A 15,196-nucleotide genomic window follows, 5' to 3' on the forward strand; every position below is an offset into this window, starting at 1 on the left:
AATACCCCTTTTCTTTCTCTATGTTCCTAGTCTTCAGCAGCTATGGGCCAAGAATTATGTTTAGATCCCAGTAATCTGGTGGTGAGCAAAACAGGCACATAGACCAATGCACAGTTCCAGCTGTTGCAGGTGTCACAGATGAGAGACCAGCTGCTCCCAGAACCAACTTCCTGGAAATGGAGGCCTGAGAAGCCTTCTTTGAAGAACAGAACCTTGAACTGAAACCAGTAGAATGGATGAAGTTAACAAGACAGGGAAAGGACAGAAGAGCATTTCAGTTAGAAGGAACAGTGTGTGCAAAGGCCCTGCAATGGGAAGGAAATGGCACAGGTCACAGGAATGAAAGGAGATCCACACAGAGAGCATGAAGGGGAGAGTGGTCATCCTGTCCACCTTATCAGCATGTACCACTTAGTCCCTCCGTTGCCCACACTGAGACCTAATGTGTATGTGCTGGGCAGAACGTGAACTTCCTGCCCATGTATTGTATGCTTTAAGACATAGCATCAGCACCCCTGTTTTAGAAAAGCAGCTTTCTGCTGGCAATGATCAGGGTGAAGCCTGACTCCTCTGTGACATTTGTTTGCCTATCTTATAGTCAGAGGATTTGGTAACAGATCTGCATGCCCCAGGGATATGGACACGTTGTGATACCATCTCTATCCCCATTTCTGCCTCCAGTGTGTGTACTCCAGCTGTTCTGCCAACACTGCAAAGTAGCTGTTGTACTCACCAACTGGGTCAAAGCCCAGAAGAGCCACTGGGTAACTTTGGGCCAGTTGCTCCATGACTCTGACCTGAAGTAGCAACTGTATACAATGAGAAGGCTGATACTTATTGCTGTAACTGTTGGAAGATTAAATAAGGGTGTTACTATGGTAGCTTGAAAAAATAAGTATTCTGTACCTTTTCGATGAGTGCTTCTAAAAGATACCGTTCAGTATGAATACTGTTGGGTTTTATACTCCAAGACTACTTTCTTTAGAATATCTGCACCTTCCTGCTCCTCCGTCTCAGATTGGGCTGGAGCAAGACTTTGTGTTTTATCAGTACAAATTTATAATGCATACTTTAACTCTTGTTCTGTCTGTTACCTCCATAACCTTGCTGGTAATAAAACTTTTTGCATATTCCAGGTTGCAGCCAAGTGTTACCAGAAAGGAGGTGCATTTGAGAAGGAGAAGTTGGCCCTAGCCCATGACACTGCCCTGAGCATGAAATCCAAGAAAGTCAGCCCCAAGTAAGAGTCTTGGGATCACTTCTGGTTTGCTCCGATGAGAGCAGCAGTTAAATATTGGTGTTGGGTCAACGTTCCGTGGAAATATTATTTTGTTTTCCTTCCCCTAGGGAAAAGCAGTTGGAATATTTGGAATTGGCTAAGACCTATTTGGAGTGCAAAGAGCCAACGCTGTCCCTTAAGTGTCTGAGCTATGCCAAGGAGTTCCAGCTCTCCGCCCAGCTGTGCGAGAGGCTGGGAAAGGTATGGCTCCTAATCCGCTGCTGCACTTGAGCAGATTGAGGGGTAGGCTCGACCTCTACTCTAGCAGGAAGAGGCTACAGTCTTCCAAGGAGGGAGACGCTGGCCCTGCAACTCTAAGGGAATCCTACTTTCACTACTTCTGCAAACTTTTAGGAGGCTCTGAAGACAGTATACATGTGCGTGTGTGTGTCTGTGTGTTAATGTCTGTGTTAATATTCAAGGCCTAATATTAACCACAGGGAAACCAAATGCTCAAGCCAAAGGACAGAAGGATTTTAGAATATACTCCTTTTCTGTCTCTGTGTTCCTAGTCTTCAGTCACCTTGGCTGAGTGGACTGGCATTTAGATGGAGGTTCCTTGAGTGTGTTCCTAGTAATCACTCTAGATCTGCACTGTCTAATTCAGCAGTCACATGTGGCTATTTAATTTACAATTTAAATTAATTAAAATACAATAATATTAAAAATTCACATCCTCAATCTTACTAGCCACATTGCAAGTGCGCATTGTTAACTTCTGCCATTGCAGAAAGCTCTGTTGGACAGAGCTGCTTGTCTGGAACACAGCTACTCACAGAGTGGTCAGCAGGCCACAAACTATTATTTGTCTGCAGCAAGATTAACAAAAAAGATAAAAGTAAGCAGTTAGAATTTTTTTAATTGCCATTTGGCATTGCTTTGACATCCAAGTGGTGATAATTTTCCCATCAATTCATTTTTTAATGTATCAACTGTGATGGATTAGAAATTTAAAATGATTTAGTCCCTTCCCACAGATAGTTGGAGAAACTGTGCTTAAGGAGCTGTGAGCCGTTGCGTTTTCCCCTATGGGGTGTTACTATCCTTCAGTAGGAAAGGGGGTTTCCTTGTCTGTATGTGAAATATGGTGACTCTTGGTATTCTCAGAGCACCCTGGGCATTGAGAGAGGTAGGAGTGGTACCTACTGGGAAGTTTGAAGTTTGGCCCCAAGTCAGTGCAAAGAAGAGGACAAGGCCCTCCAGATGCTGCCTACCCTGTTCCATGTTTATTATGGGATGTGACTTCTTAGGATGTGGGAGATGGGAATGGAACAGGGATACAACGCTACTCTCTAGAGGCAAGAAGCAGGCAAGGCACAGGAATCCCTGAAAGGAAAGCTTTCACTCTCTTGGCACCTGGATAAACATTTCTTACCATGGGTAGAATGTGTCTGGGGACTGGGAAAAGGGAGGTGATGTGGCCTGAGGATCCAGAAGAAGGCTGCTGCCAAGTTGGTTGATTTGAATCTTGCCAGTCAGTTTGGGTGAGATAACCACAAGCAATGGTAAATGAGTAAGAGAAAGTGGCAAGGCCAGATCAGTAGGGCCTTGGTGACTGTGGCAAGGACTGGGCTTTGTTCAAGCATGATGGGAAGCCAGTGGAAGACTTTGCTGGGAAGAGTGACATGAAGCTAATTATCTGGATGCTCTGTGAAGAGGTCTATAGGGCAGCAAGAGCTGAAGCAGAAAGGCCAGTTAGAGTCTAGCGTCAGCTTAGGCTGAAATGATAGGGCCTGGACTGCCATGGTGGTAGTGGAGGTGGTGGGATGATGGCACATCTGGGAAATGTTAGGGAAACGGAGCAGACAGGATTAGCTGGTGAACTGGATGGGAACTGTGATAGGAAGAAGAGTCTAGTAGACACTTCTGTTCATGGCAAGCCCACCATTGGTGGGTATGGGGTCCAGTCATTGAATTTTATTTCATTCATCCTCTTCTTCACAGCCAGTCTCCATTGCCATTCTTTTCTCATTAGTAGTCATTCTAATATATTTTATGTATGTGCTCAAATGGATGCATTATTGAAGAATGAATACTGGTGTCTTCTATACATATATACTTTAGGCTTACCTAGAAGACATCTTGCTCTGTGTTTTACCTTTTCCATCACTTGCTATGTAGTGTTAGATCTGGCCATACTTCTGACAGTCATGTATTCCTGAGTGCATCCACTACATTGACGAATTCATTTCCCTAGTGATGCACGTCCAGGTTGCCACTGGCTCCTGGCTCCCACACACAGCACTTTGGCACAGTATGTCTTCTTAGGGTTCTGTGAGATACTTTTTCAAGATGTGTTGCCAGAAGCAAGCTTGCTGGCCTAGGGTACGCACATGTTTCTCTTCACTAAGTGCAGTCCCTTCGCTTTCTGGGATAGCCATTCCACTTTGTGCACGAGGGTTCTGCATTCCCCACATTCTTGACCACAGTCAGCAGATTGTGATTTTCTCATTTTTCAAACCTGGTGGATGTATTTCACCGTGGCTTTCATTTGTATTCTTCTGATTGTCAGTAAAGTTGAGCATTTGTATTTGTTAGTCTTTCAAGTTTACCCCACTGCAAACTGCCAGTTTATATCCTTTGCCTAGCTTTCTGTTGTGTCTCAAGGAAAGTCTTTTTCTTGTGGTTGCAAGAATTCTTTTTGTCTAGACAGGCCCAGTCTAGTACAGTAGCCATTAGCCACGTGTGACTTTTTAACTTTAAAATAATTAAAATTAAATTAAATTAAAAGTTCAGTTCCTTGGTTGCATTACGCACATTTAAAGACTCAATATTCAGATCTGACTAGTGGTTAGATTGGATAGCAAAGAAACAATACATTTTCATCTTCACAAAAACTTCTATTGGACAGTACTGATCTAGGTGTTATTATTATTTTTTTTAATTTAGCTTATTTCATGTGTCTTTTGTTGAGTGGTTTTGATGGATTAGTTTGATCTGTCAGTTTTTCTCCTGAAATTTGTGTTTTGGGTTTTGTTGATTATGTTATTTTTGGAAGTCACATGAAGACTCCTTCCACTTGAGTGTGACCTCAAAGTCACAAAGATATTCTCACACATTTTCCCACAATAGTTTCCACATTTAGATCTTTAATCTACCTGGGGCTTACGTTTGTGTTTGCTGTGAGGTTGGGATTTAACTTTATTTTTCTCCCTTCCAATAATTGGTTTTCCTAATATTATCTATGTTATAGGGTTTTTAACTGGATTCTAACAAAAAGCAGATATATGACTATCCTCTTTATTATTTGTGGTATTGGTTTAAGATTAGAAAGTTAATTATGAATACTCTAAATAAAAGTAAAATTTTACTCCATCCTAGATAAGAGATGCTGCCTATTTCTATAAGCGAAGCCAGTGCTACAAAGATGCTTTCAGATGCTTTGAGCAGATTCAGGAATTTGATCTAGCACTCAAAATGTACTGCCAAGAGGAGCTTTTTGAAGAAGCTGCTATTGCAGTGGAAAAGTAGGTGGTTTTATTCTCTCCCTTTCTCCCTCCCTTCCTCCCACTTCTCTCTGGGGGCAGCCTGCTCTGGGTGGTGCTATACTGCTGCTTCTGACATGGCTTGACCACATTGCTCTCTTTCCACTTAAGTGGTGGCCTCGGTGCTGGGTCAGCAGCTCTTTGAGAGCAGGACTCTGTGTTTTCCAGTCTCTTTATAAGCTTTGACTCAGTGTCACAAAGAAAGGGGGCTGAGGAGGATGGGAGTATGTTATGAGTGTGTATATAATGACATATTCTGACTCCCCTCAGCAGAATAAAGGGGAGTCCTTCAGAGCTTCATTAATTTCACAGGAACCCAACTAAGGCACACCTGCTAAAAGAGAAGAATCACAAGTTGGGTAATAAGAGGAAGACTGGTGTAATTGCTGATGCATGTGCAGCCCCCATTTTATCCTTTCTCATTTTATCAAACTGAACAGAGTTGTAGACTCAGATGATTTTGATGCTTTTATGAGAACCAAAGAGATGTTTTTCAAGGATAATTTAGACTATGCATAACATTTGCCCTATAGATTGACTTTCTGATTTCACTCCCACTTGTTTGAGTTACACCTCCACTATGTTTCATTAACTAAGCACACCAATTCCTGATTGAAGCATAAGGAATTTATTCATTATTATTATACTGGTAACAGTGTAAAATAAGGCCTTTGTAAAAATACTTGAATGCTTGACAAGTTTAGGTTTTATTTACATGTGGGAGTTTTATCTACATGTGGGAGTTTTATTTAAGTTGCTCTGTGCTGTATTTTGGAGGAAATTTTCTATTGATTGGGTGATGCCAAGTTGACATTTGCGTCCTTTGTCTTTGCAGGTATGAAGAAATGCTAAAGAACAAGACCCTTCCCATTTCCAAGCTCTCCTATTCTGCCAGTCAGTTTTACTTGGAAGCTGCAGCAAAGTATCTGAGTGCAAATAAGATGAAGGAAATGATGGCTGTCCTCTCAAAGCTAGACATAGAAGACCAACTTGTGTTCTTGAAGTCTCGGAAACGCTTAGCAGAGGCTGCAGACCTGCTGAACAGGGAAGGTAGGAGAGAAGAGGCTGCCCTGCTGATGAAGCAACATGGCTGCCTCCTGGAGGCTGCCAGGCTCACTGCTGACAAGGACTTCCAGGCCTCATGTCTGCTGGGGGCTGCCCGCCTCAATGTGGCCAGGGATTCTGACATAGAACACACCAAGGACATTCTGAGAGAAGCACTTGATCTCTGCTATCAAACTGGCCAATTGTCTGGCATTGCTGAGGCCCACTTTCTGCAAGGGGTAATCCTGAGAGACTTTCAGAAGCTCAGAGATGCCTTCTTCAAGTTTGACACGCTCAACCACTCAGCTGGAGTGGTGGAAGCACTCTACGAAGCAGCCAGCCAGAGTGAGGCCGAGCCTGAGAAGATTCTGGGCCTGGCTCCAGGGGGCTTGGAAATCCTCCTCAGTCTGGTCAGGGCTCTCAAAAGAGTGACCAACAATGCTGAGAAGGAAATGGTGAAATCTTGCTTTGAGTTTTTTGGGATTTCTCAGGTGGATGCCAAGTATTGCCAGATAGCTCAGAACGACCCTGGGCCCATATTAAGAATAATTTTTGACCTGGATTTGAACTTGAGAGAGAAGAAAACAAAAGACCATTTTTTGATAATGACTGATCAAGTGAAATTAGCCCTAAACAAACACCTTTTGGGCAGGCTGTGTCAGATCACACGAAGCCTACTTGGGAAGACCTACCGAGGAGTCTGCATGAGGTTTATTGTAGGCTTAAAATGCGAGGATGAAAACTGTGAACATTTTCACAGGCCTCTGCGGCGTTGTGAAGCCAAGTGTTTAGTTCAGTCAAAAATGAACTTGGTGGCAATCAACGGGTTGCTTTTGGAAGCCAAAAAAGTATTCCCTAAAATCTTAGCAGAAGAGCTTAAAGAAATTGATTATATTTTGTCTACAGATATGTATGGCCTTTGCAAGTCCATTCTGGATGTCCTTTTCCCTAAGCATTTCCATCAGAGAGTTTTGTCAGAAAACCCCATGGCATGCAAAGAAATCCTCAAACCAAATTACAAATCTTTCCGGTTCTACAGATTTGCTTTAAAAGAGTATATCCACTTTCTGTTTGAAAACGAAAGCGCACGCAACCGCCGGGAATCCACAGACCTGTGGCTGAGTGCCATGCAAGCTTCCCTTCTCTCTTCCAACTACCCGGAGGAGTTTGAAAAGCTGCTCCACCAGGAGGAGGACAACTACAACAGGGAACTCAAAGCTCTAGAGTCTGAAAAGGATGAAAGGGGCAGGGGGAGAGGCAGCAGGATAAAAGGAATAGAAGGGAAATTTGGCATGCTGGCACCCAACAGGGATGATGAGAATATGGACAAGACCCACTTGTGCTTCATCCGGCTGCTGGAGAATTGCATTGATCAATTCTACGTGTATAGGAACCCAGAAGACTACAAGAGGCTCTTTTTCCGTTTCATGAATGTCCTCATCAAGAGGTGCAAAGAACCACTCATCCCCAGCATTGGAAACACAGTGGCCCTCCTGGAGTTCCAGTTCATCCACTGTGGGGTGGTGCTGGCCCGCCTCTGGAAGAATGTCATTCTGTGCCTCCCCAAGAGCTACATTGCACTCTTGCACTACTGGGAGTTTCTGTTTAGCAAGAAGGACAAGGAGCTTGGGGATGTATTCTCCATCATTCAGGAATACAAACCCAAGGATGTGACAAGAGCCATTCAGGATTTCCGGTTCCATCTCTCCTACCTCGCCAAGGTGCTATGTGGCTATGAGAATGTGAACTTCAATGTCCTGCTTGATGCCTTCAGTGAAATAGACTATGTGGTCTCGGGTGAGGCTGAGCGGACGCTGGTGCTGTGCTTGGTGATGCTGGTGAATGCTGAGGAGGTCCTGCAGCCGTACTGCAAGCCTCTCCTGTACCGCCACTTCCGGGAGATCGAGTCAAGACTGCAGCTCATGAGCATGGACTGCCCTGGCCAGGTTCCTGAGAGGCTCCTGAAGGTGGTGAAGCGGGTGTTGGTGGCAGTCAATGTGAAGTCTGTGGCTGAGGCGCTGCAGGACCTGCTCTTTGAGCGGGATGAAGAGTACCTAATGGACTGTGACTGGCGGTGGGACCCTGTACACACCAAAGGGTCCATAGTCCGTGGCCTCTATTATGAGGAGGTCAGACTAAACCGCCTGCTCTGTTTGGACCCTGTGGACTACTTTGCTGAACCCGAGTGTGAATTTGGCCAGGATGAGATGGATGAACTGGCATTAGAAGACCGAGACCATGTGCTGGCCACCATCCTTTCCCAAAAGCAACGGAAGGCCTCCATACAGCGGAAGTTGAGAAGGGCATGCCTGGTGGTGTCTCTGTGCATCCGTTGGAGGAGAAGAGTGGGCACCCAGATGGAGCGTGTCAGGGAGGAGGCCAGGGAGCCCAGGGCTGGGAACTTCAAAAAGGCGGATGTGGACAGGACCCAGTGTGACCTATGTGGAGTGAAGTTTACCCGTGACCCAGAGAACTATTTCAGCCCCAGCAAAGCATTTGAGGGGGCAGCTTCTGAGGTGGCTGTCCTTTCCAGGGCTGAGTTGGAAAGGGAGGAGTGTCAGGAGAGGAACAGTGAGTCTTACGAGCAGCACATCCATCTAGAACACCACCAGAGGCAGCAAGTGGCCTACCAGAAATACTCAGAATTTTTCCATGAGAAGGTGGACCCGGCCATTGATGAAGGCAAGCTGGTGGTGCAGGACATTGAGCAAAGTGTATGGATCCACAGTCACGTGGGCTCCAAGGAGCACAGTCACATGCTGCAAAAGGTCCAGGAGCACATCAAGAGGGTTTCGGATATGGTGGAGGACCTCTACAGGAGGAAGGCCTGGGCTGGCGGTAAGGGTCTGCAGAGACAGGGCCCAGGTGGGGTGAGACCTGGGCTCTGAGAACTTTTGTCAGGGTTAAGTTCCTTGTAGTGGCTTCTGACTTGAGGATGGTGGAATCTTGGCCTTAGAAGAAATACACATGAGGAATATATGTTCTCAAGTTACAGCAAACCTCATTGTTTGGATTACCCCTCCCCCAGTTAAAAGTTTGTCATTATCCTTGACTTGGGAGGGTTTCCCCAGGTACTCCAGAAATTTGCATGCCTCTTCCTACAGAGGGTTAAAAGCTTGTGTAGAATGAAGTGCTTTCTCTCCTGGCAGTCAGAATGACTCTTGCCAGAATAATCTTCTATGGAGAAGATACAGAGAGAATGTTTAAAGTGTTGAGAAAACTCTTTGAGACTCTCTTGACCCATTCATCCCCTGATTAAGATCTGGAAGTGTGTAGCTGGTCTAGCTGGTCTCTTCCTTTTAGGAGGGTCCTTAAGTCCTACCCAGTGTGAGCCTTTAATAGAATTCTTATGTCATTTTAGAATCAGATTTCCCCTGGCTTTTTCTTTTTTTTTTTTTTTAAGGAGACAGAGTCTCACTGTGTTGCCCAGGCTGGAGTGCGGTGGCATGATCTCAGCTCACTGCAACCTCTGCTTCCTGCGTTCAAACGATTCTTCTGCCTCAGCCTCCCAAGTAGCTAGGATTACAGGTGCCCATCACCATGCACAGCTAATTTTTGTATTTTTAGGAAAAACAGGGTTTCACCATGTTGGCCAGGCTGGTCTCAAACTCCTGACCCCAGGTAATCTCCCTGCCTTGGCCTCCCAAGGTGCTGGGATTACAGTTCCCTCACTTTCTTACTAGCTACTTCCTTTCAACACTGAGTAGAAGTTATGTATAAACTTAGTGAAACTGCATATTTTAAAACATTCCATAATTCAGATACTCTTTTCAGTTTAAGGTTTAATGACATTTTGAATACAAGTGTCTTAGAAAGGTTTGCAATTGTGGCAGTCTCTATAGACACACAGTAATGGCGTCAGGCTAGCCTTTAGTTGTATAGCTTATACTTGTGGCTGCAGAAGGCAGCTTTGGGTCCCTTACCCCATAAGGAGGGCTCTTTTCAGGGAAAACATAGAGACCAGCTCTTGGGACGTGGAGGCTTTGGGTCTAGTAATTGGTATTCTAGTCCCTGCAATGGCATCTTTACTCAGCGCCCTGTTCTGTGGTTTCTGTAGCGGAGGAGGCGATGACTCGGCTGGTCAACATTCTGATCCTGTCAGTCAGGGATGCACGAGACTGGTTGATGAAAACAGAGGCCCGCTTAAAGAAGGAAGGTAAGGAGTCTTGATTCTGGGGACAGGTAACACTTTGGGTTCTGTGGTTCTTATTACTGCTGGCTCCCGGGGGAAATCTGAAGTGGGGCAGCCCAGCGATGTCAATAGTGGACTCTCACTGTCTAGGAGCATCACCTCCAGGATGCAAATTACTAGCAACATAATATCTGCGTTTTCCTATCTGACTATGAGGGCCATTATTCTGGGCATGTGTTAGTTGCCATACACCTCTTGCTGCTCATGAGCTGTACTGATAGTGCTCAGTCACTGCACATACTCAATACAGTGACTACCAAGGATGGACAAAGCATTGTGAAGCTATCCCTTGAGAACTGTTTTCCTGTGTCAATCAGTCATTTAAGTCAGTGGATAGTTATTGAGTTTCTAGTATATATTAGTGTTGTTCTGGGCCTGGGAATATACTTCTGAATAAAACAAACAAAATCACTGGGGAAACTTAAGTGCTTCTTCCTACAGAGGGTTAAAAGTTTGTGTAGAATGAAGCGCTTTCTCTCCTGGCAGTCAGAATGATCTTGCCAAGTTATATGTGATCCAGAATGTCTTTCCTTTTGCCCATTCCAGCCACAGGACCACATTCCTTCTTGCTCTGAGTATTTCATCAACCGCAGATGCCCCTGGAAAATACAGACCCCAGAGGTGGGGAAAACTTGAAGGGACTTGGCACAAATGTCTGTGCCAATAAAAAATCTTTAGCATTTAGTCCCTTCTGGGGTCTTGGTTTTTGTGATATGTATTTCAAAAGGAAGAGAATTGGTATACCAACTCAAGTGTATGGTTGAGTTTATGTTTTGCTTGATTTTTTTGTTATTTAAAAGGCCTCCAAAATAGGGCCAGAGGAACCAGCCCATAAAGGAACTTAATTCTGGAGAAGGGTGTTTACTTTGACTCTTTTTGGGAAGCAACATCAGTACTCAAAGGAAATCTTTCTTTCTCTGGCACCCTGGCAGAAAGCTTTATTTCATTAATTTAAACCAATGATTACAGAGACACTAGGTTTTACTAGGATGCTATATTTTACAGTGGATTGGGAAAAAAAATCACCATTCTGCCCTCCCTCTCCTCTCCTCTCCTCTCCCCTCCCCTCCCTTTCCCCCCTCCCCCCTTCCCCCTTCCCCCTTCCCCCTCCCCTGCCCCCTCCCCTCTCCTCCCCTCCTCTGTCCTCTCCTTTCCTTTCTTTCACAGGTGTTGTTCAGGAAGATGATTATGAAAATGAAGTTGAAGACTTTGGTGAGCTTCGTCCTAGAAGGCGTTCTCGGAAATGTGGAAAGCAGAGAAAATACTAATGTCCATACAGCTGCTGCCTCCTCATCCTTCGGAACATTCCATTCTGACTTAGAATTCTGAGTGCTGTGGCAGAGGACAAAAACAATGTGACTTAGCATTTTAAAAAGTAGGGGAGTCTAATAACACCACTGCTTTTTGTTCTCATTACTTCTCTTTCAGTGGCTTAGGATCTGGTTGCTCCCTCACCTCTAAACTGTTTCCAAGTAGAGTCTAGCAGTATTAGTTCCCCCCACAAGCAAGTTAAGGTAGAGGAGTTGTAGTTGAAGGGAATGTTGGGACTCCTCACTGCATGGTCCCTGGGGTGTCTGGCTCATCCCCATCATGACATGAGTTGGTAGCAGAGGACTAGTGGTAAACTAGGTGTTAAGACAAACTTTCCTAACCTCAGTTGCTGCTGCTCTGGACCAGGAAATCTCCCTGTGGATTCGCTCATCTCCTGCCACACTGCTGCAGCATCAAGTGTGCTCTGAGAGCTGTATGTGCCCAGGGGTGGGCTCTGTCACTGGCCATCCCGAGCCCAGGACACATTCTGGTCATCTCTGGGCCCACTTGTAGTGTAGTTTCTTCTGTTAGAGATGTTAGCCTTTTCTCTCTTTGGCAACTTTTCTGCCTTCCCTCCCTTGATTTTTTGTGATCATTCTCAGCTACCTGTGCCAAGTCACAGTTAGACTACCTCAGAATGTAGTCAAGAATTCACCCAGTGTTCTTCGGATGTCCCTTCCCTAGAGGGAAAGGCTGGGGAATGTTGCTGGGAGCATTTCCAGCTGCCTCTCCAAAGTGGTCCTAACTCTGCCTTGGCTATGGTGCAGACATTCCAAAAAGTGTTTTGTACACAGCCCTGTACATCTAGTGTTTTTGGTTCTCCCTGGCAAGTTTGCTACCCTAGCTTAGGTTGACGTTCTGATGAGTTTCTGCTTGCTGAGCTCATCACTGTGGGACAGTGACCTGCAGAGCTTCAGGCTGGAGCAAGTGGACAGAAGAGGAAGCCAGCTAAGCTAAATCCGTCACTGCCACATGGCTGGCAGGCCTTATAAGAGGGCGGATCTGGGGCTGTTTGCAGGAGGCCATTGCCTACCCTCTTCGCACAGTGAGCCAGTGGCCATCAGTGTGGTCCCACCTGGGAAGCCTTTGTGCCTCTCTGATGGTTACTGCCCACCCTTACCCCACCCCTCAGCTCAGCCTGGTGTGGAAGGCCAGGTGCACGTTGGTCTTTGATTGTTCTGTCCTCACAGCAGAGCCAGCTTTCCCCCCATGTTGCTGCTTTCGCTGCTCATGCTGCTCATTGTTTTCTCTTCCTTGTCTTTCCAAATTGTTTCCTTGAAATGCTTGTTTCCAATTTTTCTTAGATTATGTTTCTAATTTTTATTCCAGGTATTTTTTTTTCTTACTTGACAGAAAAAAAGAAAACCCCAATAATATCTTGCTGTATTATCACATCTTTTTATAAAGTTAAAGCATTTCTCTTACATGCTGCTGTTTTATTTCCAGTCTCTACTCAGAGTAAGGGGGTAAGTCTTGGAGCTCGTTCCCCCTGGTCAGCTGATTGATGCTGGCTAGGACAGAAGCTTTCTCTGCCTTCAGAGATTCAGAAATCAAGGGACACAGAAAAAGCCCAGTCCAGGACTCCCAGCTGGTGGGTGTTCTCAAGGGCCTGCCTCGTGCACATTCTTTCCAATCTGGATGCTCCCAAGCATGCACGGATTGGACAGTAAGGAGTTTTGTCTGTACCATGTACTGGGGCTTTCCCAACAAGGAACATTGCCCTGGAAGGCAGGAGACCTGGAATAAAACTCCTCTCCTGTTCCTAACGAGCTGTGTAATGCCGGGTGAATCAGGTCTATTCAACACGGAGCACCTTCATGCTGCATTATGTAGGAGCCTCATGATCTAGTGTAGGAGAGATATGGAAATGTGAGAAAAGAGTGGTGATAGACATGTGTATTGCATGGGTGGTAAATGCATTTACATAAGCCAGCTGGGCCTCAGTTTCCCCTTTTGGGAAAGTGGTCTAAGGTCCCTTCCTGCCTGATCCAGAGTGGTTCTGTAAGCTGTTGCCAGGGTTTTGAGTATTCTCCAGTCTTGGTGCTGTGATGCCTGTGTTTGCTTGCATCAGGTGAGCAGGACAACTGAGTCTTAGCAAGCAAAGCATCTGATCTTACCCTTTAAGATTAAAGAGGCTCAAAATGGGACAGGTGATCTTGCTGTCATATCTTTATTAGCACTGTCCAGGAGAACTACCTGAGAGATCCACCCCCAAAAATCTGACTCCTCAACTCATAAAGCTCCTTAGAGTGGGGGTGTGGAGGTTAGGAGAGAAGAATGGAATTCAGCAGAAGAGTCAGTAACTTCCCTTAATGACCAGAATCCTGGGCCCAGTTCAGTAGCGGTGGCTTTGGTGTCTTGGACTTGCCTGGAAGTCCAGGATGGGGGATGTGTATCTGGGGTCCCCCAAGATCACCACTCTTAGTCTTCGTAATTCATTAAGAGGGCTCACAGGACTCAGCATGTAGTCAGAGTCATGGCTCTGATTGATTATAGCAAAGTCATACTAAGCACAACTGGCAAAGGGAAAGGCCCATGGAGCCAAGTGTAGGGGATACCAGGCGTAAGCTTCCAGGGCTCCTTTCCAGAGTCACACAGAATAGGCTTCATTTCCCAGCAATGAGTTGTGACAACTTGCTGTGTGAAATATGCCAATCTGGGGAGCTCATCAGAGACTCAGAGCTCAGGGTTTCTACTAGCAGCTGGTCATATGGGTATCTTCTGCCTAGCATATATCAAAGTTCCAGAGTCTCAGAAGGAAAGTAGCGTTCAGCATAAACATTGTTTATACAAACCGCTTAGGCACTGTGAGCCACGTGGATCAGTTCTAGGGGTATTGGGAGCCATCCTGAAATCCAAGTTCCAAGACTCAGTAAGCAGACCCTTCAAAGGGCAGCAGTTAGGCCTGCTGGGACATTTTCTGCACAGAGGGTTCCCCCAAGTTGGGGCTTTGTCATAATATCCCACTAGCTTGCCTCACAAGCACCCCATGTATCCAGCCACTGGATAAGCACCTATGTACCTCCTGTCTGTCTTCCCAGTCAAGAAGTGAATCTTCAGGGATAGTTCATTTTCTAAAAACCCATCACGATGAAGTAACTGTTTTTCTAAGTGCCTTAGACATTTACTTCAGTTCCTTGCAATCAGTGTTAAGCATTCAGAATGCTGTTTGGGTTCTTTGAGGCCTGCTGGGGAAAGGGAGAGGGCCCTATAAACCTCTGGTGACTGTTCCCTCCTTCCACCAACACACACACACACACACACACACACACACACACACACCCTTTGGCCTGATTAGCCAAGACTTCTTGTTCTCCTCACATTCTCTCTCTATACACACACACACACACACCCCTACCTGATTAACCAAGAGCTCTTGTTCTCCTCACATTCTCTCTGCAACAAGAGTCCAGTCTTCCAGGAAGAACAAACTGACACAGGAGCTAGCAGCATCCTAAGCTCTGTGCTAGCACCTCAGTACTTTACCAAATCACTGGTGGGGAAACTGAGGCCCAGATGATACAACTTGCCCTGGGTCACAGAGCTGGTTTGGGGCAGGGCTGATACATGGACCTGGGTTTTCTGATTCTAACTAGCACCCTTTCCACTAAGGACTCAGGCGCCAAGGTCAACAGCAGATGCCAGCAATTCTTTCTCAGAGCCTATCACTCCTGCCTACTAGTGCAGTGTGTGCCAGCTCTTGGGCATTAGAGAGCTCATTCTCTTCAGTCTCTCACTCATCTTTTGGCAATAGTGTTTTCCTATAGAAAAGTGGGGCCCATCAGGGAAACTTGTGTGCATTCTACTGTCACCCACCTGGAGCAGCTTGGCCTCTGTCCTTCAAGAACGGGACAGAGCAGCTGCCCAGAGTCATTCCCAGTGGAT

General features: G+C 45.7%; 1 protein-coding gene across 2 annotated transcripts in view; it reads left to right on the forward strand.

Moving 5' to 3' along the window:
- The window catches only part of TRANK1 (tetratricopeptide repeat and ankyrin repeat containing 1), a 119,076-nt gene extending 106,339 nt beyond the window's left edge, over positions 1-12,737 (forward strand). For both annotated transcript variants that reach the window (XM_025377250.1, XM_025377251.1), the window contains 6 exons: positions 1,137-1,240; positions 1,348-1,480; positions 4,601-4,746; positions 5,600-8,646; positions 9,866-9,964; positions 11,168-12,737. In XM_025377250.1, coding sequence (XP_025233035.1) covers positions 1,137-1,240; positions 1,348-1,480; positions 4,601-4,746; positions 5,600-8,646; positions 9,866-9,964; positions 11,168-11,268 — 3,630 coding nt within the window. In that variant the 3' untranslated portion in view covers positions 11,269-12,737. The remainder of the gene's footprint in view (positions 1-1,136; positions 1,241-1,347; positions 1,481-4,600; positions 4,747-5,599; positions 8,647-9,865; positions 9,965-11,167) is intronic.
- The last annotated feature ends 2,459 nt before the right edge of the window (positions 12,738-15,196 follow it).

Source organism: Theropithecus gelada, chromosome 2, assembly GCF_003255815.1.
Source record: "Theropithecus gelada isolate Dixy chromosome 2, Tgel_1.0, whole genome shotgun sequence".
NCBI classification, from domain to species: domain Eukaryota; kingdom Metazoa; phylum Chordata; class Mammalia; order Primates; family Cercopithecidae; genus Theropithecus; species Theropithecus gelada.